This window comes from Venturia canescens, chromosome 5, assembly GCF_019457755.1.
Source record: "Venturia canescens isolate UGA chromosome 5, ASM1945775v1, whole genome shotgun sequence".
In the NCBI taxonomy this organism is placed as follows: Eukaryota; Metazoa; Arthropoda; class Insecta; order Hymenoptera; family Ichneumonidae; genus Venturia; species Venturia canescens.
This window is the reverse complement of record NC_057425.1, coordinates 14,892,068-14,916,957: the sequence shown is the minus strand read 5'-3', so window position 1 is coordinate 14,916,957 and position 24,890 is coordinate 14,892,068. Positions and strand designations below refer to the sequence as shown.

Here is a 24,890-nt window from a genome sequence, read left to right as displayed (position 1 = left end):
AGGGGAGGAATTGTGCTCTAGTCAGTTGAGTGCTTACTCGTCCATCAGTAATTAGATCATTCGCTCTCCCATTCTCAAGTCTCTCGAAAAAATCGAAAAAAACAACTTCCCCCCCCACACTCTGCGCTTCTTCACTATCCACTTCCCCCCCCCCCTTTCCCGAGGCATTTCCTGCTCTGTTTCAAGGGGCAACTTCCTACTGCTGCGTGAGTCGGGAAAATGTTTTTGAGGCGACCAATCTCTTCGGTGGTTTCGGCCCCTCTCGAGAGGGTGTAAAGAGGGTGGCTTTATCCTTGACGAGTATATACTCATAGTTCACGCCCTCTTTCGTTCCCTTCGATCCCTCAACTTTTCTCTCATTCTTGCTCTTTTATCGTAAATGACGGAGACGAGGGTGGAGTTGCGATTCTTAGTTAATTCGATGAAACAGCGAGGGTGGTTCTTTCGGTCCTAGGACTTTCAAATTTATGCGCGTATATTTGCCGAAGAGAATGGTCATATAATTGGCGTAAAACGTACAATCGAAAAAATTATAGCTTGCAAAGAAGGAAAAAATGCCTACCAATATAATTGGAAGAAGCTCCTGCGAAATGGCGATGATAAATATAACGAGTAATTAAGCAGCGATCAAAATAATATATACCCTTGATCTTGCCGATCTTTGTGACGAATAAATAAATAATTAAAAAAATTAATTATCACTTCAAGACACGTCTGGAATATACATAAATCGGCTGATACGGCTATTCACGAGGACTTCAATTTCACGGACGAAATAATAGAGCAGGTATATCTTTCGAGTAGTGGGATGGGAGAGGGAGAGTTAAGCGACAATTTCCAGCGTTACGGGAGCACTTTCATTAACTAGAGAACGGGTTATCGCCTCGGTCATAGTCAGGGTGGTTAAATTAATTGAAGAGGAAGGATGGCAAGAGAAGCACGAAGAAGAAGAAGAAGAAGAAGTGGAAGGAAAAGGAGGTGTATCTCGTGGTTAAGACGACGGCCTGTGCGAGATGTCGCCGGAATAGCGAGAGGCAAAAAGTTGCATACTTTGTTTAAGAGAAAGGGAGAGAGCGCGGGCGTTCAATTCATTAACAAAGGGTGAGGGCGCTTGATAAATAAAAGCATTACTCGCAGTCTCGTTGTGGTGAACGATCGTACTGGATGAATGCATACCAAAGAGAGTCGACAAGGGGGCCGTGAGGACGAGTCGAAAAAAAAGAGTGAGCGAGAGAGAAAGAGAAAGAAGAAGCGAAGCACACGAGATAAGATCGGCGGGTGTCCCCAGCGTTTTAGTGGTCGAGCAGCGGGGGTTCCGACACGATATTAATGTTAGCTTTCTCTCCCTCGCCTCTCTTTCCTTCTTTCCCGCTTTCTTTTTCATCCTCCTTTTCTCTCCCTCTCTTTCCCTCCTCCTTCGCCCATAAAGGTCAAACATGAAGAATCCTCGGAAGGACGAGAAAACTATCCTGACTACTATGTTCCAAGTAGCGGCTGAGCAGAGAGAGCGAGAATGGACGCTTGTAGGGGGGGGGGAGAGAGGTAGGGAAGGCCGCGAGAGCATCGCGAAACTTGCCACAGGATCGTGCGGTCATGTTTGTACGACCAAAAGACAGTGCGCGCATCAGTGCAAAGGGTACATTCTAACTCTGTGTGTATCAAGAAAGCTTATGAATCGTCCTCACCTTGTAAAACGCGGCTCTCCAGTCGGGACCACAGTCGAATCCCTGAGTCTTGGCTTACTCGCTTACGACACACCGTTTTACAGACTCGAAACCAGTTGTCTTGGATTTCGGGCGTAGTTTTGTGATCCGTCGATTCGATTATTCGAGCTTGGGTTGCCTTTATTTTTTCAACTATTTCACGGAGCCATAAGCATATCTTTTAACGAGCTGAAAATCGAAATACAAATAAATTAAACTTCGGTATATGCTTTGTTTCGTCCTCTCAACGAAATAAATGATTATTTTATCGATATTTTTTCAATGAATTTGGCAGACGAATGTTTCCAACGTGTCGAGTCTCTTTCGAGGGCTTGAGATCCGACGGTCGTTATGCCGTACTCATGGACATTGTGCCCGTCGACAAGAAGAGGTATCGTTATGCGTATCACAGAAGTTCGTGGCTCGTCGCCGGCAAAGCTGATCCACCGACCCCTGCGAGACTTTACGTACATCCCGACTCGCCATTCACCGGCGAACAACTTCGTAAACAAATTGTCTCTTTCGAGAAAGTCAAACTCACGAACAACGAAATGGACCGACACGGACACGTGAGTAAAATTTCATGATTTCGTTATTGTACTTCCGGTTCTTCCAATTTACAATATCAATTCCTTTATTACCATAGTATTTAGGCATTAATATTTAATCCCTTCGGTGCTGGCAGTGACGCCATTTGACGTCAGATCAATTTGTCCATTTTGCTCCGCCATTTTGAATTTCTGCAATTTTCGTAGAAATCTTTTTGGTCTTTCTTTTTTTTCAGCGTTTTGGGGACTTGGAGTGAAAAATGTCTCGTCGCCGCGAAGGGGTTAAATAAATGCATTCGCATTCGTTTTAGCGATAAGAAAAAAAATTGAGTAGTAGTAAGATTATTGAGAAAAATTAGGATTAGCCAATATTGACATTGATTCGAAGAATTTTCAATCACTACTGAATCGCATGCGCAATAATCCAATATTGAATAATCATTGGACTCTGCGGGCAGGTTTATAATTACTGCGATGATGTTACATTTTCGAAAAGTTCATATTTCTCAATGGCAATTACTTCTGACATTAGTGTTTTCATTCAAGTGACGAATCGGAGGTGGTTTCTTTTCCCATTATTTAAATTGAATTGTGCTGATGGCCGGGGCGCGCGGCGAAAATATCGGGCTTCCTCGCGTCACACAGCAGCAGCCTCGCGAGTTCCCTTTAAAGTTTCAGGACCACCCCGAAACTCGTGCGAATTTGGGCTGGCTCGCTCGCCGAGCTGTCTCGTGTTAATTTATCCGCGCAGGAACGAGAGGATATTGAATTGCCGGATGGGAGAAAGAAAGAGAGAGAGAGAGAGAGAGAAAGAGGGGAGAATGCATTTCCCTGTTGGCACAGGGAACGTAGACACGGGATGTCAGACCGTCGGCAGACCGGTCTCCGTTAATCAGTCATGCATTTATACCGCCTGGCGTATTACCGATAACGAATAATCCGATTGCTGCATCCACCGTTGCAGCCCTCTCTCTTTCTTCCTCTGTCTCTTCCTAAAATATAATATCGTTGGCACAAACGTGCTCGATTGCAGGTGCATAGGGAACGCTCCCATGGATCGGTAATCAACCCAACGGAATTGACGTCGAACGTTTGACTAGAAAATCTTCATTATTCAGTGGCAAAGGAAAGGCGCGCTCTCATCTGTCTCTCGATGCAATATCGAGTATCTTGATCGGTTGCTTCAACTATATATTCTTCTCACAAAAGCAAACGTCATCCTGCGTGCACTCTGCGTTCGCCTCAAAAATTCAAACGCTTCCCTTTTCCTCTTCGTTTCTCTGCTTTTTTTCTCTATCTCTCTGATGGAAATAATTATCGTTAGAATTATCAGGTTGACTCGATCAAATGCTTAAAAAATCATCGCATCTGTCTGCTCCCTCTGAATCTAAAATTCATCGCCACTAAACTTCAATCGACATTCTCAGGAGCTCTCCAAAAAAAGGATACCTCATTTTTCGTAAGACATATTTAAAAGTCTCGCGTCCTCGTTCGTTGGGCGAAAAATTATTCGCACACGCTTTTATCGCGACGACCAATCTATTTAAATGTGAGGCTACCTTTCCAAATTTTCTGCGCTACGACGTTGAACCCTTTTATTAGGAAATAAGAACGGAAATGGCTCAATTAACAGCCACGAATTTGGATACCGCGGAAGTCTGATAATAATATAGGTGCGAAATTGGAATAAAGAGTTTGACGAAAAAAATGAGTGAATTAATGAAATCCATTTGTCTAATTAGACTACGAAGTGCGTTCCGGAAATTTTTTCTCACTGCGATATTACTCTGCTGGTGATGCGACAGGACCGCTTTGTCGCAGTCTTCGCTTTCTGCGAAGTCACTTTTCGTTGAAACCCCGCGTTTGATTCATTTTACACCGATTTACGTGCGATGTGATGTGTGCGAAAGGGGATCAAAATTTATTCCAAAAAAAGGTGTCGGACCATCGTCTCTCGGGCTTTTTTGTCCCTCTCGTAGCTTCACGGCTTCTTAATTCGTTCGCGGATTGACGCAAATACGAAAGACGATCAAGGATGAAAAAGAGCCAGCAGAGAGTGAAAAGTAGAAAGAGAGATGAAGAGTAACGCGAGTTCGAGTTCATCTCCCGTTCGAGAAGCCGGCGCGTCGTGAGAGACGTCCATGGCAAAAGTTATCTCTTGAATGGGATTTCGCTGGGACGCTGTAAAGCGTACGAAAGTGACGAGCACTTTTCCATTCCCTCTTTTTCACCTTCTTCTTTCAAGTCTTTTTTAGTTAAACCGTATTGGCCTTAAGTTGACTCCATTCTTCAATCACACTTGTCAAATTTATGAGCTATTTTGCGGTGACGGGTGGAACAAATCCTTTCAAAAAGCCAGAAATAGCTTGGACGGAAGATATCAAAAGACAGAGGTACTATCAATGGTCGGAACAAAAATAGTGAAAAACAATGGAGTCTCGTGAGAATGCGCGAGAAACGAGGCGAGGAGAGGAAGAGGAGAATGATGTTAAAAATGACATTGAGCATATATTTTTGAAGGGTAATTCGTGCTCGTATGTCGCCTTTTGAAGGATTATTTCGAGAACTCGTGCGCGGTGTAACGAAAGCGATCGGATGATTTGACGTTTTGTTTTGACACGAATTTTTCGTTATTGTTCAAAAGCTCGGAAATCTTCGGCGAGCTCTAAATATCGTGATTTTTTTTGCGGTTTCACCGTGTGGTACGACTCCGACTTTAATTCGATCGTAAATCCATCACTCGAGCTTACGAAACTTTAGTATACGCACTTGTACTTGTGCTTTTTTTGTACGCGCGCGCGCGCGTGTATTCGTCTCTGATATATTTCTGGACTCTTTACAGCTGGTTCTGAACTCGATGCACAAGTATCAACCGAGAATCCACCTGGTTAAACGTCCAGAGTCCGGGCACAAGGATCCGATAGAAGATCTCGAGCGTGAGCCGCACAAGACCTTCGTATTCCCGGAGGCCATTTTCACCGCCGTCACCGCCTATCAGAATCAGCTCGTGAGTATTTTATTTACCAACTTTTATTTTTTCTCCCTTCTCTTCCTCTCTCCCTTTTTCTTGTTTCTCTAATTCTCCCTTTACATGCACCACCTTCTTCTTCTTCTTCTTCTTCTTCTTCTTCTTCTTCTTCTTCTTCCTGCTACTGTTATCCTTTCTCTCACTCCCCTCTCCCTGCCGCTGCCTACCTTTTTGCTCTCAATGGACCCGCTCGACAGAGGGCCTTTCCTCTCGCATCTGTCTCCCCCGTGTATCTCTCGCCTCGACCCAATTCCGCATTTTTCATTTCTTCAACTCGGCACGCAAGAGCAATATCTCAAAAGCGAGTTAGCTCTTAAGGAGCACGAGATTTCTTCTCCCGAGTCACGCCCTGCTTGCGAAGCGAATACAAAATGTGCAACAATTTCGAAATTACTTCGAATCTGATAATCTAGTAGAAAAAAAGAATATTGTAGACCATTCACCGACCAAGTATTGTACCGGGAAAGTTGAAGTGCATTGTCGTATCGTATTAATCAATTGCCATTGATTCAGTTTTCGGAGTTTTTAAAATATTCACGGAAAAATTAATTTTTGTGGTCGAGAAAGTGTACGCAGATCCTGAAGTCGGAGGAGAGCGGGAAGAACGATGGAGATTCTTAGGTCCCCGGGTCGTTCGGTCTACCGTACATTACCATATTTTACTATGGTCGTTTGGGGAACGGGGTATGCAGGAGGGGGTGGGTTTCTATTTCTCTCTTTCTCTCTGATATGCTATGTGTCCCTGGACGTTGGATTCTCGTCTTCTGCGTTGGCTTCTTGTGTGGTCCGTAGTCGTCAAGTCTCGTGGCCGTCTCGTCGACGTCTCGCATTCCCGGGGCGTCGGGACGCCTTCTCAGTCTCTCTCTCTCTCTCTCTGTCATTCGCTCTCTCTCATCTTTTATATACGTGCATATAAATATATATATAAACATCTTGGGTGTTTTATAATCGTGGTTTTGCTCGTCGCCACGTGTCCGCATGTACGAAACGTTGCTTTTGCTCGAGCGTGTTTGACGATCGCGATCAAGAAGCGGAGGAGAACGAAGAGGAGAGACGATGATACGAAGAAAATGCGCGGAATTTATGCCGATGTTTCGTTGTATCCAACGAACGATCTACGAGGGTGACAATAGACGAATGGGAAATGCGGGCTTCGAGTTTCCACCTCCCCCCCCCCCCCCCCCCCCTCATTTTTTGACTTGTCTCGTTTTTAGAGTTAAAATGAAATTCGAGTGTACTCATACGGGACAAAGGATGAAGAGTGAAAAAGAGCGAAAAGTTGTGAGAAATTTTGACGCGATAGACGGGTTAACGGGTGGTCCGCGAGCACCGTTTTACTTTCAAAGCTCGCTTCTCTCTCTCTTTTTTGCATTGTGGCGATATATATATGGGTAAAGGATAGGAAGATACGTACGAGAGAAAGACGACGACAACGACGTAGCTGTTGATGATGATGATGAGGTGCGAAGAGATGCCTCGGCAATTACCGCCCTCTCACGTTTCTTGTACTTTTCTCTCTACCTCTTCAGCCTCGTCCCTCTCTCTCTATCTCCATCTTTCCTTTCTTAATACCTTTCTCGCTTTGACGATTTCTCACTTCTTCGGAACTTTCCGGGGCACTTTTGCAGATTCTTCATCGTCTCGCGGCTCTCTAACAGTCGAGACTTTCGTCATTAGAGTTCTCGTTCGTTGTTCTCTTCGCTCTTCGTTCTCGAACGCACAAATTACAGATATGTCGAAAAGATCGGGGTAAAATGGAACGCTCGCGGAATATGACGGAGCAAAAAAGAGCACCGTGATACGTTTACCGTCTTGAAAAGAGTGTGAATTAGAAAAAAACACGAGTCTTGGAAGTCTATGGAAACGGGAAAGCGCCTTTGGCACAAATGGGAGTTGGACGCTCGGAGCGAAGTCTTGTGCTTTTGATAAGGGCCTAAGCAATGGCTCTCCGCGAGGCCTTCGTTTCTCGAGATTCTACGCCGCCATTTTGTTCAGAGTCCGTTGAATCGGGTACACGCGGAGCTTGAATTTCTTCGCTCTTTCAACTTGACTCGCGGAGTGTCGGATGATGATACACGCAAATGATAAATATATCCAGAGCCAGCAGCGAGAGGGTATGAACGTCGGTGGCTGTTAACGCGCGCGAATGTTTCAGGAACAAAAGTCCCGACGGAGCACCGAAAATGACGAGCGAGTGGTCGCCGCGCGCTTGCCTCGTTTAACAGGCTTTTTTGCCGCGACTTCCGTGAGCGCTCCAAGGGCAAAAGCCCTGAAAGGGTCGCGCGCTCGCGCACGCCAAAGTAGTCGAATAAAAAATATGAAAAAAAGGCAAGTGAGAGAGGGAGAGAAGGACTCGTATGTTGGTATCGTTGCTGCGGACGTTTTTGCCTCTCGCCACCGCACCATCAAAACCATAAGAGGGACGAGAACGAAATGCTACTCGCGCGGTAACGACCTCCTGCGTACGACTCGATCTCCCTATTTTTTTATTTCCCTCTTTCGCTTCGTTTCTTCTTCCTCCTCTCGCGCTTGTAAGCTGCTCCGAGGGTGAGAGAGAGGAGGCCGTACACACGTCATAATTCATAACTTAACTGCTACCTCGCTCACTTTTTTTCCCGCGTCCTTTATTCTCTTCCGTTCTTCTCTCGTAGCTAACTTGTTGTTCTCCTCGCTTCTGCGTACGAGTGCCCCTGCGAAATGCACTTTGCGCGGATGACCTTTTCCCAATTTTCAGCGCGCTTTGCAAAAGCGAAGCCATTCGGTATTATACCGCCAATTGAGCTTTCGCAAAGATTTTTTTCTCGTCTAACATTCCGTCATTTTCGCTCTCCGTTTAACTTTTTGTTGAATGGAACGAAGCACTTTTCGATAACGCGAGAATGTGGTCTCGTTCTTAAATCGCGGAAGTGACGCTCCATGAAATTCAGGCTTTTAGCCCGAGTGATTTACAAAGATTAACACGAGCAAGCGATGTTTTCGCAATAAGCACTTTTCCGGTTAGAGGCCCCCGATTAGGTGCTCTCGGGAGTGCGACCGTTCCGGAGGTAAAACTCCGAGGAGCGGCCGCGGCGATGTGCAAAGAGAAAACGAGACGGGGGGATGGAAGTGTCTGTACGCGCAGGCTGTGAGACTTTCGACTCCTTTAGTCTCCGAATAACGTGATAAAGACGAACGCAGAGGAAGGGAGAGAGAGAGGGGAGACAAAGAAGAATAGGGGAGGGCGGTGAGTTGTTTCTTGGTGTGAGCACGAAGCGAAAAACCGCCGCGTCTTTGGAGAACGAACCAAGTTGAGAGCAGAAGAGACCCCTCTCAAGGGTGCGTGGATTCCGTGCAGTCGAAGCTCTTCTACAAAATATTACATGAGAGAATTTCGGTAGATGCAATTTTCAATCCTCATAAACCGAGACGCCCTTGGCAAATAGTCTATTTGGCTGCATTTTAAAAATAATTCGGATGGGCTGACTCATGGAAATTAAGCCCAAAGTCGAATTAATCGGTCAATTTAATTGACCCTGAAAGAAGAAATCTGTTTGAAAGATTTTCCATTCCCTGCTGTGAGACGTATTTTTATAAGATTGACAGTTATAAAATTTTTGAAGGACACCCTGTATGTAGGCGCGTATATATGTAGCATGGAAAAGTATATAGAGGCATATATAGTAGCACGCGGATAATGGCATCTTGGACGTGGTGCGTGTTGGCGCACATGAAGAGGGGACTAAAGGAGGAGCCGATGGTTTTAGTGGCTGCAGGCGTCGCGGCCTCGTAGTTGTCGGCTTCGTCAGTCAACTCTTCCTCTCTCTCTCTCTCTCTCTCTTAAAGCACAAAAGAAAAACATAAATAATCGGCCTCAAATGAGACAGGAGAGACGATGTTACAACTGCTGCTCACACGGTGTGTGTCCCCGTGCGCTTTCTGCCTACCGCGCGATTACACTGTCCTAGTTGTTACTGCGCCATCCAGCCTCGCGTTTCGTACACTTCAAAATTTAAGATTTACCTCAACTTCAACCTCAATATTCACGCAATGAAGTGGGTTGGTGCGAGAAAGATTTGCAGATATTTCTTACGGATTAATCATTGAATTTTGATAACTATGACAACTCTCGTGGCTCGGCCTCAACGCGATTCCATGTACCAGGAGAACTTTCAGAGGACTCGATTATTCTGTTGCGCGTGGGTCTGAGAAGTCTTCGGGATACAATTAAATGAAGAATTAACTAGCTGCACAAGTCAGCCGGATTCCGAGGGAAGCGAAAATGATCGTGATGCGGCTTAGCCATTTCTCAGAATGCATTTGAGCGTCGAATTTTTGGCAATATTTTTTATGATGAAACGTTCGTCTCACACCGGAAGGAATAAGGCGCTTGCCTTTTGCGACGGCGGAGCAAGTGATGTTCCAATAAATAGTTGTGGTATAATATGATGATATATAAGAGTGGTTGGTGCGCGGGCTCTCGTGATGATAAAGCGGTGTACGTAAATTTATGAGGGTCGCAAGGATACATGGCAGGGCCTAGAGTTGAACATGGCATGCAGCACACGATGTAAAATCGTTTTTCCTTGCACGAGTAGATTGCAGGGTTGGTCACAGAATATGTGGGAGAAATGGCACTCAAGTTTGTCTCACATTCGCTTCGACACGTACGTGAATACACTCGTATTCGTATGAGCGCAAGTGTGAGATTCAGAGACGAGAAGAAAGCAAGGAGAATCTTGTGCACGAGTCCCCCCCGTGAATGTACAACGGCCACCAGGCTCGAACGTCAAACGAATCGTGTTCGGTGTACGAGGGAGTAAGAAAGATTCTTTTAAGGGGATCAACCAGAAGGCGGCAGTTAAAGCGTGGCGGGCGCGCGACCTCTTCAATGAGCGTGTCTCTATTAAATCTATTATTAGAGAAAGGCAGCAGATTTCTCTCGCTCCCTCTCTTTTCCGCTCTTATTACTTTTATATCCTTTTTCTTTTCCTATTACGAAACTATATCCTTTCCACAATAATTGTGTACCGAATGCTCTTTTACTGGGAACAAAGTCGCTGTTTCAATTTGTTTCACGAGTTGCCTAATCAACCCTCGTACAATTGTGCAAAAATGATTGATTCTTTCGCGGCTGATGCACAAAATATCGAAAATCGAATCAGAGATGTTGGCGCGATAGATCCTCGAGGACGAATTTTCGATTGTAATTCGATCGTCCGCTTTTCCTGTCAATCTTATCGTTTTTGAACGAAAATATAACTGTCTCCGTTCTCATCCATTCTAAATTCAAGAGGAGAAAAGGGGATGAATCATGATTTGCGATTCAAGCCTGGGGAATGACTATCAGTTTAACGATTCTCCGCATTTAAATTGATTCGACGATCTGGTAATTGCGTTTTCGTTGTAACCTAATGAATAACCTCCCGCGAGTACCAATAGTCGAATTAGCTGGCGTCTATTATCTCATGAAACCAATCAAGGCTTGTACAGATATGTGGCACTGGGATTGAGTGGAATTTCGTATCAAGCTTTTAGTAGTCGCATTCATAATTCAATTTGTAAGGAGCAATCGAGAAATTCTCAGCTTCAATAAAAGACGCGTCGATTTGAAGCACCGTTGAACCATCAGCCTGTCAAAATGGGACTGTAAAAATGCATTCTTTTCAAACATTGAACGAAATTTCGTTCGTGCGAACTCGACAATTGTTTTGGTCTCTATGAATGATTAATAAAAATGTAAAAAAATATTAACAGAATCAAGAGTCTCGAGAATGTGAATCTCGCGGGTCATGCAGGCCCGGTTGATCCAAAGATAAAGTGAATTTCAATCTCTTTCTTCATATCAGATTAACGGAAATGCGTGCAACTTCAATTTTATTTGCACGTATGTTTAAATGGTACGAGCAGATTGCTGGTTTAGTATAAAAATAAAATCAACTTTATAGTTTCGATATATTGGGACGAAAGAACGATCGATCATTTTTCGGCATTTATTTGAGAAAAATCTTCCTCGAAACCGCAAAAGTCACTATATTCACGAGTAGTAAATCGGTCGGCGCGTTGAGGTAGAAGGGGGAAGCGGAAATAAGATGCGGACAAGATGAGAGGAATGGAAGTGGGCCAAACGTGGTTGCTGGATTTCGGCGGATATTTCGCGTCGTGTCAGCGAAGCCGTAAACCGTCGTGTGTGTGCTCGTTTATTCTTCGTCCATATCTTTCGTCTGCCCCCAACAACGTTAAAACCTTAAGGGCGTAAATTTACTCCCTCTCTTGAGACAGCTCATGCCTTTTCGGCCATTTTTTTGTCGCGAAATTCTCATTCGCGTTCTCATAATTCTCTCTTTCTCGAGATGCTTTTCTGCGCGTGGAGATCACGAGTTCCGCTGTGTATATATGCGAAGCTCTGTTGGACGGAGCTCCGTTCATCAAAGGATCAAAAGAGCCCGTTTTGCACGAAGCTGTTGGCGCCGATGTATATACGTTGGCAAAGTATTGATGCAGCATGGGAGACGATCGTAAAGTATGAGGCTTCCTAAGTTTATGTACTTGTGTACATTCTCAAATGGACATTAAATGAAATAAACACCAGGAAGAATGAATATATCAAATTTGTACGAATAACAATTTGAACTGCTGCGCATAAACTTTCGAAAAAAAAAAATGAATCAACATCAATTTTATTATTAGTCGCTACTGCGAATATGATGATGCTGCGCAAGTTTGAATAAACTGACACTAACCGGAGAAATGATAATGTTAAATAATAAGTCCAGTGAAATTGCACGCGCGTTCAGTCGTATCAAATGAATGTTGAATTTCGTCCCGTCACGTTTACGAGTACTCGCCTGCAAAAATTAACGTCAATAAAGAGCTAATTGCAAAGTAATAAATATTTAAATACCATTTTTCCCCTAAATATATATTTACATATATACACACAAGCTCAAATAGTTGAATGATATTTTACGTGCACTTATAAGACCGAGGAACATAAATTTCTTTAACACGCTGCATACACTAATTTTTCGACGTCGTCGTCATACTAAAAGAAACTCCGTAGAGCCGATTTACCTTTGACTTTTTTTTCTAATCGTATGATACCCATAAAAGTTATCCCCGACTCATCTAAATTTCCCACCGCGCGAGCCACGCAAACGCTCGTAAACGTTAGGAGAAAAAAAATCAAAGGAAAAAATAATTGTTCGTGATAATTCGTTTTTTCATATCGTCCGTCGTAACAATCGGTATTTTCACGAGAATTTCCGTAACGGGGCTCGTGTGGGAGCGGGCGAAAGGAGTCGCGGCGAATAAAAAGCGTTGAATTGGCGCTAGAGAATTGCCGTACGTAATACAATGGCAAAAAGAAAATGTGCTTTGGGCGCATTCTCGTTTACGAGGTGCATGTGTATACGATTCCGGGGCTGAAGTGAAGGGGAGAGAAAACGAAGGAAGCAGGAAAGTAGAGAAAGAGAGGATGCGAGGGGGGGGGGGGGGGGGGGGAATGGGCCAGATGTTTGGCTAATGATGTCAGCGAGGAATCGTAACTAAAACCAAGCCGTTCTCTCGCGAGGCTAAGCTCGGCTCAGAGTCTCGTGTCTCTTGTTCCCCGCGTTTTCGTAGTCGTCGTCATAGTCGAGATGCATTCGTCGCCCACCGCCTTGCACCACCACCTTCTCCGCATCCTTCTCCGCATACGCGTTATTAAGGCTTTTGCCAACCGAGGAAAAGAGCTACGAAATAAGATAAAGATAAAGAAGAAGCGGGAGCGCTGCGGATAGGAAGAAAGAGCGAGAGGCAAGAGAAAAACAGGAAGAGAAGAGCCAGCGTCTTATTACCCATAAGCAAGAGAGAAGACTATCCCGCCCGCACGTGCACACGCGTTCCTCACGCGAGAGAACGACCCGGAGTTCCTCACCCATGCTCTCAAACTCGGATCCCCAAGTTCTTGAGCCCGGCCCTGGCGAGAGAAACCCGCCAGGGTAATTGGACCACCCACTTGACGCTTCGGCCACCCCCGCGCGTCAAACGCTTAATCGCACACTTCTTTAACTGTACGAATCCGTCTACATAATACATTGATACGCGTGCATATGTAAATAAATAGGTTACAACGCTTCTCGCCTACACTTCGATCTACATTCTTCCAAATCGTTCTTTCATAATCATCTTCCCATTATGATTGAACTGGTACACATGCAATTAAATAACTTTACATGTCGAGACACCGATTCATCAAATTTATCATTTCGTCTCTCGAAATGGAGAAAAGGAACGAAACAAGTATACCAAGGTCGATGGAACTTTTTTAATCTGTACAAAAATGCTCGAGAAATATATGTGGGGGGCAGATCCGTTACTTTTCAAGGAAAGTGCGTGCGCGCTGGATCAGCGATTTTGATGCTGCCCTTGAAAGTGGCGGGAGAATTTTTTGAAATTTTAATAAGCTCAATTTTTAAATCATTTTCAAAAGTTTTTATTTCAGCTGTTATATCACTCAGAGATCCATTCAAACTGCATAAGTGATAAACGCAAATCCGATTCAGTTGGAAGCTATCAACTGAATCAGCAAAATTTTATCTGTTTTTAAAATTCTCCCAAACTTATACCAGTTGCCGAAGTAGAGGGTTAAATAACAGCTGCTTTTTTGTGAGGGTACATTCTGTTGATATCTGCCCTAATTACCCTGCTCGACTGCCTCGATTTCGTGACTACAGGGCCATCCAAAGATGATCGATTCTTCAAAAATCGCTATGTTGTTTAGAGAACTGTCATTTTTTTCAATTTGGAAATCGAGCTCGGATCCGAGTTATGAATTTTCGAACATCCCGGAAATTGCACTAGAAAAAAAAAGAACAAAAACTCCCGACTGAAAAACGCCTCCACTTAAGAAAATAGTAGTAAACTTTAAAAAGTATAAAATAAAATAGATGTCGAGATTTTCGTCGAAAGATGTCTTTACTACTTATTCGATTATTCGATTTGAGGTTTCAAGTTTACAAGAGTTGAATTGGTTCGAAAAGAAAGTTCTCGTTACACTTATTTGTGAGCCTTGAATCTGATTCGCCATTTTCGACACTAAGAAAATCGGAGCAGCGATTCATCGACGACTGCTGGAAAGTTCGCGACTCGTCGAGACCCCAGGAATAAATAACTTCGCTCGATTACACTGACAACGTTCGCATACGAAAAGAGATTTGAATGCAGTTCGATTTGGGTCTACTCGCCTATTCTTGAATCCGATTTTAGGCTGCAGCTGGAAAGCAAAAAAGACATGTGAGAGCTAACGAGGCGATCTAATAAGTGGGATTCTCATATAGAGTCGAGCTACGAATAGGAAGTTCTCGTTTTACTGTGTCAATAAAGAGGCAAATGAGAAACACGAGCAAAACATGATGGGGGAGTTGTGCACTCGTATTGCATGTGTGCCACTGGGGGGATTTGAAAAGAAAACTTTCGCTCGTGTCGAAGTAACAAATGCAGGGAGTGTATTTGAGAAAGAGATTATGGAGCGGGCAGTCGTCGAGGCCCTCGGCAAGGTCGGTGGTCGTGAGGAAGGACTTTTCGGGGCTTCGAAAGAGGCACAAAGTGCCTGTCAAAAGAGAGAACGATAGGAGCCACCGGGATCGCTTTTTTAATTTGTTTTTCCCTCTCCGGTATCGCTCATTTTTCAGTCTCTGCGATATGCACCTCCGGAAGCGTTGTGGCATCCTTGAAGGAAAATATTCGTACAAATGTAGTTACGCGGAGCGAGGAAGAGGGAAGCAGAACGAAAGAATTTGTCACTCGAGACCAAACGCGAGTAAAGTCCTTTCGGTTACGAGTCGCTGATCCGAGTGTAATATACAAATGTGCCCGTATAAATCAAGATCCTGAGCAACGTATAGAGATATTAAATATATATAATATAGACATCGTAAAGGATGTTGAGCGTGTACGCGTTGTCCTTCCGGCGCGAGAACGGGGCGTTGATGATCACATCCGAAATGATTAATGACTTTAGTGCGGTGTGATGCGTGCGATAATCTCTGCGAGATTCTCCCCATGTCCGGTCTCTATTCTCTCTCTTTCCCACTTTCTCGTCCTTAAGGCTGCGTTTTTTTGTTTCCTCACTCCCTAACGCAAGAGTATTGGGCGCGCGTGAAATACCACGTGGAGATTGACGACTCTATCTCTGTTGATTCGTTCCAAATCCGTGGGCCTGCTGGCTGTGCCGACTTTACGATCAATCAAATTTTCCCTCTTTTTCAATGGCTTCTTTTCCTCTGCTTTTTTCCTCTTTTACACAATAATTAGAATCATCATTTTTTTCATAGATCTCGTCGACGAGACTTTGACTTATTTGAGTTCACCTCATCGTCTCGACTTATCTGATTACTCGTTCTGCCTCGCCATTGCACGTCCCATATGTTTGACCCTCTTAATATTACCCAGGATACGTGCGTGTACGAATGATGTGGAAAATATGTCGGGAGGCTGCTCGTTTTTGAAGGCCACCTGCGAACATCCTCTTTGGCTAAGCCAAATAAGGAACACACTCGCACTGTCTGGGTGGCCTCCGGCGTTGTACGCGCATATCGAAAAGCAGGACTCTAACTGCGCGGGGGTAGGTTTGCGGTTTGCCGGGGACTTTGAAGCTTCTCCTGGTTACTCGCACAGCTCATAGGTTATGTTTATATATGGTCTGCGGTGTACAGGTCGCCGCGCGAAAAGGGCGCAGGAAGTTGGACGCGCGGATATGCGGTTATAATTTGATACCGCGGACAGTTTCGCCTTGTAGTGTTGAAACGGAAGCTCACGTTCTTAATTAAGGATAAAAAAAAGCATGCGTCGGGTAGTGAGATTAGAAAAATGAATGTTGCTATCAACAGCCTAATCAGATGAACTAAAATATGTTGTTTTCGGTTGTTTTTTATACATTCCCAATAGTGGATGTATACGCATATTCGTTTGAAATGAAGAGCTCAACATTTCGATTAAGGAGGGTGGATCGCGAGGATACAATGTTGCCATGCTAAACCATATGTTAAAAATATTAAGAATTTAAAGGGATGAGAATTTAATAGAACTTGGCAAATGTATTCTTTACAAATATTTAAGACAATATAATTCTTTTAAGATTTTTCTACCAGATAGCTCTCGAGTAATTGAACACTAAAGTTCACGCGTATAAGCATAGAGTTAACGTATCAATTATGCATCTCGTGAATAAGAACTTCGATTTAACGCTCAATTATGCGATAACGGTGTGGTAAAAAAATTTGAAAAAAAATTGTATTTGTGTACTTGATGCCAAAGAATGTTATCACGAAAATTGACCAAATTCTGATTATTTTGATATCGTGATCCACCCTCCTTAAGTTGAAGTTAAGAAAAGTTTACAATGTGACGTAACGGTGCTTAGACGTTGAAAATGAAGGGCAATTGGTTCGTGGTGATTCGTTGAGAGATCTCTTTGAATAACTGCGCGAGACGTATTCCATCAAAATAAACTGCATTGAAGTGAATCACATCATTTTTCCTCGTCTCAGCAGTCATTACACGTCTATATAAACCTTTACGCAGTGGCCCTCTTTTCTCGCTCCCTTTATATACGTATACGTATAGGAACGTGCAGTCCTTGGCACAGTATAATAAAGTATCTGTGCAATTTTAAATTATATCATGTGGGTCGTTTTACCGAGAGCTTGCTCGGTCTCTCCACGAGAGCTCGCCAGCTTTTATTCCCATCAAGGAAGATAAATGTTTCGTGGGGATTTAACCCGGCTACCAACACGGCAAAGTCTCCGGAACGCTTCGGAAGATTTGCAGTGCTGCAATAATTGAAACGAGCGAGCGAGAGAGAAGGAGAAAAGAGGAGAAAATGAGGCGGAGGGGGCGAGAGAAAGCGCGCGATAAAGTTGGTGCTGGTGATATGCTGTTATACACAACGTATATTCTCTCTCCCCTTTTGGTGTACGAAGCTGCGATTTCGTTTTGTCGCGCCTCCCCCTCCCATAGTCCTCTAATTTTACGAGCCGTTGACTTCCGATCGATCCCTGGCGACGAGAGAACCTTCTACGTATATTATATACCGGTAATACATACACACGTGCGCATACGTGTAGTAGTAATGCAAGAGAAGCTTTCGTGTCCGCGTGCTACGGGTTCGTCCACGCCGTTTTCAACGATACGGATCGTTGACGATGTCGCTTGTACCACCGACGAACCGACGCAATTTCGTAGCGAATTGCCATTTGACGCGGTACCCGCGACGATAACAAGACTCTCTCTCTCTCTCTCTCTCGAAGGGTGAACAATCCTGCCTATATACAGATAAATGTGTATATACGTGCGTGTATGAATGAACATGTGTACGAAGCTAAAGTTCCCTTCTCCTCAAGGTCCTATCTCTCTATCTTTCTCCGACTGATCATCAGATAACTCTCGGAGCAAACTACCCATAAATTTAGTACATCTCGTCACAGTTCTTTCCAGCGTTATTTCGACGAGTTTCCATCCAAGTTTTTTCCTTGAGTGTGTGAAAAACACTTTGGAATATGTGAGAGAACTATTGTTGGGTATATATATAGAATTTTTCAAGCGTTGCGGCGCACGTCGCTTCGGGAAACGTTCGTTGCAGAATTTATGACGATGGATAACGTTTGATTGCAGATAACGAAGTTGAAGATTGACAGCAATCCGTTCGCAAAGGGCTTCAGGGATTCTTCGAGATTGACTGACTTTGAGAGGTGAGTCGTACACTCTCTGTTTCATACGGATTAGGTCAACAAAATAGATTCCTCATTTTAAAATATAGCTCATTCGACTTCAGCAAAGAACGATTAGTTCGAGGAAACATCGCTATAACAATAACTGCCTGACATGCAATTGATACTTTGTTCCTGGAACAACATTAAATGGAATGAGAAAATCGCGGATTGCCCGAGTCCTCTAATCCAAAAGAAACATATAACATAATCGAGTAGTTTCCCTTTCAGGGAAACGATGGAGTCGATGCTGGCCGAACAGCAATCGTTGAGGTTTCCACACCGATTGCCCTTCGAGATGGGTCAATTGCAAGCGGGCGCGACGAATTTGAGCTTGGAGGAGAAGGCGCTCTGGGCAGCGGGTTCGCAATTCTTGTTAAGGACAGTTGGCCCTTACGCGCAGTTGGTAAACCCAGCTTTGGTATATCCTGGTGCATCGGGAGCAGCGGGCACGAGTCATCAGCAGCACCAGCATCAACAGCAGCAGCAACAGCAACAGCAGCAGCAGCAGCAGCAGCAGCAGCAACAGCAACAGCAGCATCAGCAGCAACAACAATTGAGTCATTTGTGGTGGGCGTCGTCTTTGGGTCCGACGTTATTTGCCGCGGCTCATCATTACCAACAACAACAATTGGCAGCTTCGAGTTCACAACAAAGTCCACCGCCGGGTCCAGCAGCACCGCGACCGATTTATCCCTCGGCCCTTGCGCTCGCCCATCATCGTTTCTCTCCCTATCCATCCTCAGCGATCAGAAAACCATCGACCCCGGCGAGCGCCTCGCCTTCGGCATCGAGAAGAGCAACGCCATCGCCAACCGACAGCCTTTATCGCGAGGCCCAAGATCTCTCGCCCTCGTAGTAGTCGTCGTGAAGACTCTCTCGTGATCGCGAACAATTATCACAACTCCACTCATATTCATTACGATAATTATATTAATTATATTAATATCAATAATAATTATAATAACGATGGTGCGACGACGAATGCCGTTGATATCCCGGTGAGATATTTTTTCAAACATTCCCAACAATCATTTTTCGCAATCGCTCTTATACACACTGTTCTTCTCTCGAATTCGTTTTTATTTCTTCTTTTTTTTTCTTTTTTTTATCATTTCCTTGCGACGACGCACAAGTGGATCCGCGTCAAGTATCGCGCTCAGGTGAATCGAACTTTGATGAATTTTCTTATGGCCCCAGGAAATTACGGAATAGAAATGTTTTCGACGCAATTTCACTCCAGTCGTTAAAAAGTCATCAGTAGATAATTGAGCACGAATTATCGAGGGGGTCGCATGAAGAAAATCGACAAATATCTTTCCTCGCGCGAATAGAAGATTTGCCTGTAATATACGTGCACAGAAAATGCATAATTTTTCGTATATAGAGCGAGGATTTACGCGCGTTGTACACGAGAGGAATTTTCTTTCATTTTTCTTCTATTTTCTTCATTCCCTCGTGTATGTGTAATAATCGGGTTCTCCACTGTATATATATATAATGATATTCACGAACAACGGGTTAAATCTCCTTTCTATTGTAACATAATAAGCTCTATTATATAAATGTATATGTAAAATATATATATAATGTATATCGTATGATTATACTTATTGTTATCGTTATTTATGATTTGTCCGTGTCTCGGTTGATCGCTGGCGTTCGTTGCGATCGCGATCGCGACGAGCGATAATAATATTTGATTTTCATCGATTTCATGAGACGCTAAAAAAAGAAATGTTTCTCTTTTACAAAAAAAGAACGAATTGAAAGAAAATTCGCAATGCGACGCGTATCGCTTGAGCGATCGACGTCTCAATTTGTGAGTTCGATTAGTACTACTATAGTGCGTAAAAAAAAAGTTATTGTATTGTTATAACGAACAAAAATGAACATTGCTTGTTGTTTTTATTTCGTTCATGTTTTTTTTTTTTTTTTTTCTTCGGAAACGCATTGCAAACGCCATGAAATCGCTATGCAAGCTGTCTTCTGTCTCTGCCCACCCTCTCCCTGCAATGTAAATAAAAAAACGACCCCGAATAAAACGAAAAAAGAACTCTTGTACCAATACGTTGATGAGAAGTTTCCTGAATCGTTCCTCAGCTCTCCGATACTCGGCCCTCCCGACCGCGTCTCATGCTTTATAGAACTACCGAACTCTCGCGGGCAATGGAATTCGCTCCTCTGAGCTCTCATCAAATTTTTTTCACCTCGTTTGTTTTTTCTCTTCGGCGATTTCCTTACTCCGTTAATTTCCTCGATCACGGCCCACGACATCGGCAACGAGAGAGTACACCAGACTGCGCAAATGTTGGCGTAACAATTTGATTCAATCGGTCTCCATCTGCCCGGGATAAAGAGAGCGCGCGAGCGAGAGGCGAAGGAAGAAAAGGACAAGTTGCGCTGCGGAGAATCACGCGATCCGCGAACTCGGCCTCTGGACTCGATCGAGCGATTCGCGGAATCAACGAATCGCTGAATTCTCTCGTGTCCGCAATTCGCACACGCCCGGACAATTTCTCGTACAGTTGTTTCGTCGTGTGCGGGTGGCTCGCAGGTACACTCGTTTATTTTTTACTCAAGTATACTCAGCGCTCACGTGTGTATACGACCGAGTTTGCATTAATGTGTTTGAATAAATAAAACGAGTGGTAAGAAAGCGCATGCACTTCCGGTATATCGTCAGCGGACTAAACGCTTCGGCGATTTTCTCAGACTGCACTACATTCCTTCTGTTTGCTCTCTATCGATTCTTCCTCATCATTTTTTAATAGTACAAACGTATCCTTCCTGAGATAGCAAATTACCTTTTTTATTTCGATCTAAAAAGCTTGTTTCATCGCCGTTGATTTTTCGGTGTGCTCGAACACATCAATTTCTAATTTCTCGTTCACATATTCGTGCAATTCATCTCGGAGAATGCGAAACTCTTGAATCGAGATTTAAAATTTGTTAGCTTTTGCTCTCGTAAAGGGGTTTTCGATTCGACAAAACTTTTGTAGAATCGACGATATTTTCGTTGTATTTTGTAATGAGCAACCTCAATTGTGAAGCTAGCAATAAACTAAGTTTTAGAAACATTCGGATTTTTGTCGAGTCGGCAAATCTCGCAAATTTGATGGTATGCTAAACAAAATATTTGTTTGATCCACAAATTTATTTTTTCAACATTGAAGGGCAAAATAATTCGGGTGCGATCGGTCATAAAAATTCTTTTTTCAAGCTCTACCTTCAAATCTTTGCATTCGAAAAAATATGTATTTCATAGCTATGGAAATCGAACTTATTCCATCGCAGAACAGGGAAGCAAAAATTAAGTCGCAGGTTTTTTAAGGGGCCTACCCTTAAAAAACGTTTTTATTGCGTTTTTCGAAAGTATACATATTTAAAAGAATCATACTAAAATTTTATGAAGATCTGAGCGCACCTGCGTCATTTTAAAATAACGCGTTTGGACAGCTTATGTTGATAAAAACTCCGAAACTATTCAACCGATCCTTACCTCAATTTTACGACATTTTTGAGTGGAAATGTTTTTTAGTTTTTGGAAAAATGGCCGCCATTTGGTAATTTTTGAAAAAAATCGAAAATCGTACGATATGCCCTACAGCTATTCACCTATTGAATCTAAAATCCTTTTTTTTTCTCCGATCATCCATTCCAGAGATTTTGTCAACAGCGCGCCACCATATTTTTTTGGACCTGTTTTCTCCCCCATTTTTCTGTACGAAAACTTAGTAAAATTGAAATAAAAAAAAAACAAATTTGTATATTTTAAGAGTGTATTTTTTAGGCCTAACACTTTTTTAAAATAAAATTACCGGTAAATTGGAGAAAAATAGTATAAAGAGGAAATTCGTCAAGTCTTTATTGAAAGTTGTGTGTATTCCTTTTTTTTGAGCATCATATTGAGTTATCAAGGTTGATGTGAAAGTGTTTCTACCCTGAATGGGGAGACTTCCGGTAGGAGAGAGCGAAAGATGTCGGAGGCCAAGTGGGTATAAACGACTGGAAGTCACGAGAGATTCCTCGTGAGTGAGAGCGAGGCGCGCGTACGAGTGCGGAAACGTTCTTTCCGCTGTAAATCAAAAAACCGGGCGGGTGAAGCAAAGAGGCGAAATGTTCACGAAGATATTGCAGACATACGGACATTTTACCGACAGAATAACGCCGCATGAGCATCTTCGCCAATTACATTTACGCCCGACGGCATATTTCCCCGTAGTTGTTGGAAAACGCGCACGGAGCCCTGGGTTTTGTGTGCGGCGCGTTGAAATGTGGCACACGCGGCCCGTTACGTGTGGGGACTCGCGAGGAAAATTAGCGCGGCGTCGACATAAATATATCGAAGACGAGAGAGGCACACAAATTCATCGCGGATTCACGCTCGCCTCCGAGCACACTTCTCATACTCGCATTATTTCTCGACGAAAAATCATAAAAATAGAACAAAATTCGATTCATTTCGAGGTGTCATTCGCGGTGTTGCGAGAATCCTGCGCAAAAATTTAAGCTTGGAATAGAATTTCCTTCAAATGAACTTTCATTATTTTTAGTATAAATATTCAAGGAACCGCGCTGAGCTCCCGAAAATTTCAATTTTCAACATCGTCGATATGCGGAAGAAATAAAAAAAAGTCAAACTTTCTATTATCGTATGAACTTGAATTGGAGACGTTGAAAAAGCGCGCTGAGACAACGACGGTCGGTATAGTACAATGTTCAATAATGCACGAGACGTAAATGAGATTTTTCGGAGACGTTCAGCCAAGTGAAAAGAGTTTGGAGCGTAATCGCCAAGAGTTCTCGACGCGTTTACACGACGAGATCGCAGCAGGCAAGGGCAAAAGTCGAGTGCTACTTATTCTTGTCATCTCCATAATCATCGAAGTCTCGAACTTGAAGTTTTTATCGGGAAGATAAAAATTTTTAAGGGCCCGGAGGCAAGTTTATAAAATCAGAAGCGCGGTTGGTGCTAATGTTGTTGGAAAAAAAATTCGCGTCATCATATCGCGTCGAGCGTTGGTGATAAAGAAGTTAAAGCAGGAGAAGAGAGCGAGAATTAAAGGGTGGAAAAAGGGTCTCTCCGCGGGGAGAGTAAGACGGAGAGATTCATTCCGGACTCGGGAATTAAGTAGCGGCGTTTTAATGCGAAATGAAGGCATTATAAAGCCATTAGGACGAGAGTGAGAAAGAGCGAGCAAGAGTGCTTTGCGGCTGAGGGAATCCTCCGCCCATGTGTACGTCTCGACTGCTGCTCTTCTACGCGTCCATAAATATGGAGGTGGTACACGCTGTTTTGCACTTGCGTGCCAATGCGCATCAACTCTCTTTATTTGAATACACAAAACATTAACGGCTCTTGCTCGGGCCCCGAAGGACGAAAACGTTGATATAATGCGGGGGGGAGTGCTACGTGCGAGCTGGGGGGGAAGAAAATAATACGAGAATGAGGAGAGAAAGAAAGAAATAGAAGAAAATGAGTGAGTTGAGAGGAAGAGAGAGAGAGAGGAATGGAGAGGTCAAAAGATTTTTTCCTACGCGAACGAATGAAAAGTTTAGCTCAAGAAAGGAGAAAACGAGAAAGAGAAAAATTAAGTGGAATAGGTGGAGAGAATACGTTGCTTGCTGGGATGTATATAAATGGAAGGGCGAGAAGAGGCTCGAAGAGAGAGACTCTTTCGCGTCAAGCTTAATAACAACTTGGTTAACTGATGTGTGCTGTGAGCAGGCGAGGAGGGTTTGTGAGGGGGGAAAGAGAAAACTGCACCTTTGGAGCTCTTTCGGTCGATGCTCATTCAGCGTGTCTGTTAAATCGTTAATTACCCTGCTGGAAGAGAGCAAGTTGCAGTTAAATCGCAAGAAGGAGAGGAACTCGAAGATACGGAGGTTGAAAAAGAGGACTTTAAGGGGTGTCGTTTCGTAAAAGATGGAGATAAAGACGAGTGAGAGGGAAGAGCGCACCTATCCGGCAAAGGTTCCTCGGGGAGCGAGAAACCTCGAGGAGGAAAGGGCATGCACAGGCAAAAAAGGGAAACGAGAAGGAGGCGCAGATATAGGAAATTCTCTTCAACAACGCATGCAGGCGAATGATCGAGGCTGCTCCCTGCTGCTGCACTCTCACGACATCTTTCTCTCCCGCTCATTCTTCGTGGATGCAAACTCGACGCCGAAACGCCCACTTCCGGTTATGCACACTCGGGCTATTTTATTCGCAAAGTTGTATTCGCTCGAGAACTTTGCAGCTTTCCTGGATATAGCGATAACTTTCGTAACAACTTCTAATTACTCCTGAGCGAATTCTCATTTTTTCGGTGTATATCCCCGTGCCATCGAGATTGCTGCGCGACGTGCATTCGTTTAAACGGTATCCGCAACAGCAGGCAGATTGATCGATTTCTCCAAAAGTGTCTCCCTAATATTTCCACTCGTCCGCATTCGTATGCGTATAAATGCTCGGGAACGAGTAAATTCACGACTGATTGCTTCAGCGGCTGCCAACTCGTCGGAAGTTGATGCATCGAAAAGAAGGCAACGCGTAATGGCAAAAGGGAGTGAACGTAAAACCGTAGATCGCCGCAACTCCCATTGCTCTACACTTAAGTGTGCTGCACACACTTGCAAAGCCATGCAAGGAGAAGAGCTGCCAACAGTCATCAAGAATTGCAGTGCGGCATGCAAGCGCTCGCCGGAAAATGCGAATGTACTGCTCCGCCGTGTATTCAAACGTGTACACACATCCCGAGTATTCTCTCTCCGTGTAGTATTATTTACTCGCGACTCTCTTTCTCCTCTCTCGCACGGCTAATTTGCCGTAATACGTAATTTGCCTGAACGAAGGCACGCATTGCGAGTACAGATATATTATACGCATGGGCTATAGTTA

At 43.8% G+C, this 24,890-nt stretch overlaps 1 protein-coding gene across 3 annotated transcripts in view; it reads left to right on the top strand.

Moving 5' to 3' along the window:
* LOC122411127 (T-box protein H15-like) overlaps nucleotides 1-20,074 on the top strand; it is a 32,885-nt gene extending 12,811 nt beyond the window's left edge. For 2 of the 3 annotated variants that reach the window (XM_043419678.1, XM_043419677.1), the window contains 4 exons: nucleotides 1,999-2,272; nucleotides 5,094-5,258; nucleotides 17,910-17,986; nucleotides 18,224-20,074. In XM_043419678.1, coding sequence (XP_043275613.1) covers nucleotides 1,999-2,272; nucleotides 5,094-5,258; nucleotides 17,910-17,986; nucleotides 18,224-18,863 — 1,156 coding nt within the window. In that variant the 3' untranslated portion in view covers nucleotides 18,864-20,074. The remainder of the gene's footprint in view (nucleotides 1-1,998; nucleotides 2,273-5,093; nucleotides 5,259-17,909; nucleotides 17,987-18,223) is intronic. The other variant, XM_043419679.1, reaches the window with a different exon arrangement.
* The last annotated feature ends 4,816 nt before the right edge of the window (nucleotides 20,075-24,890 follow it).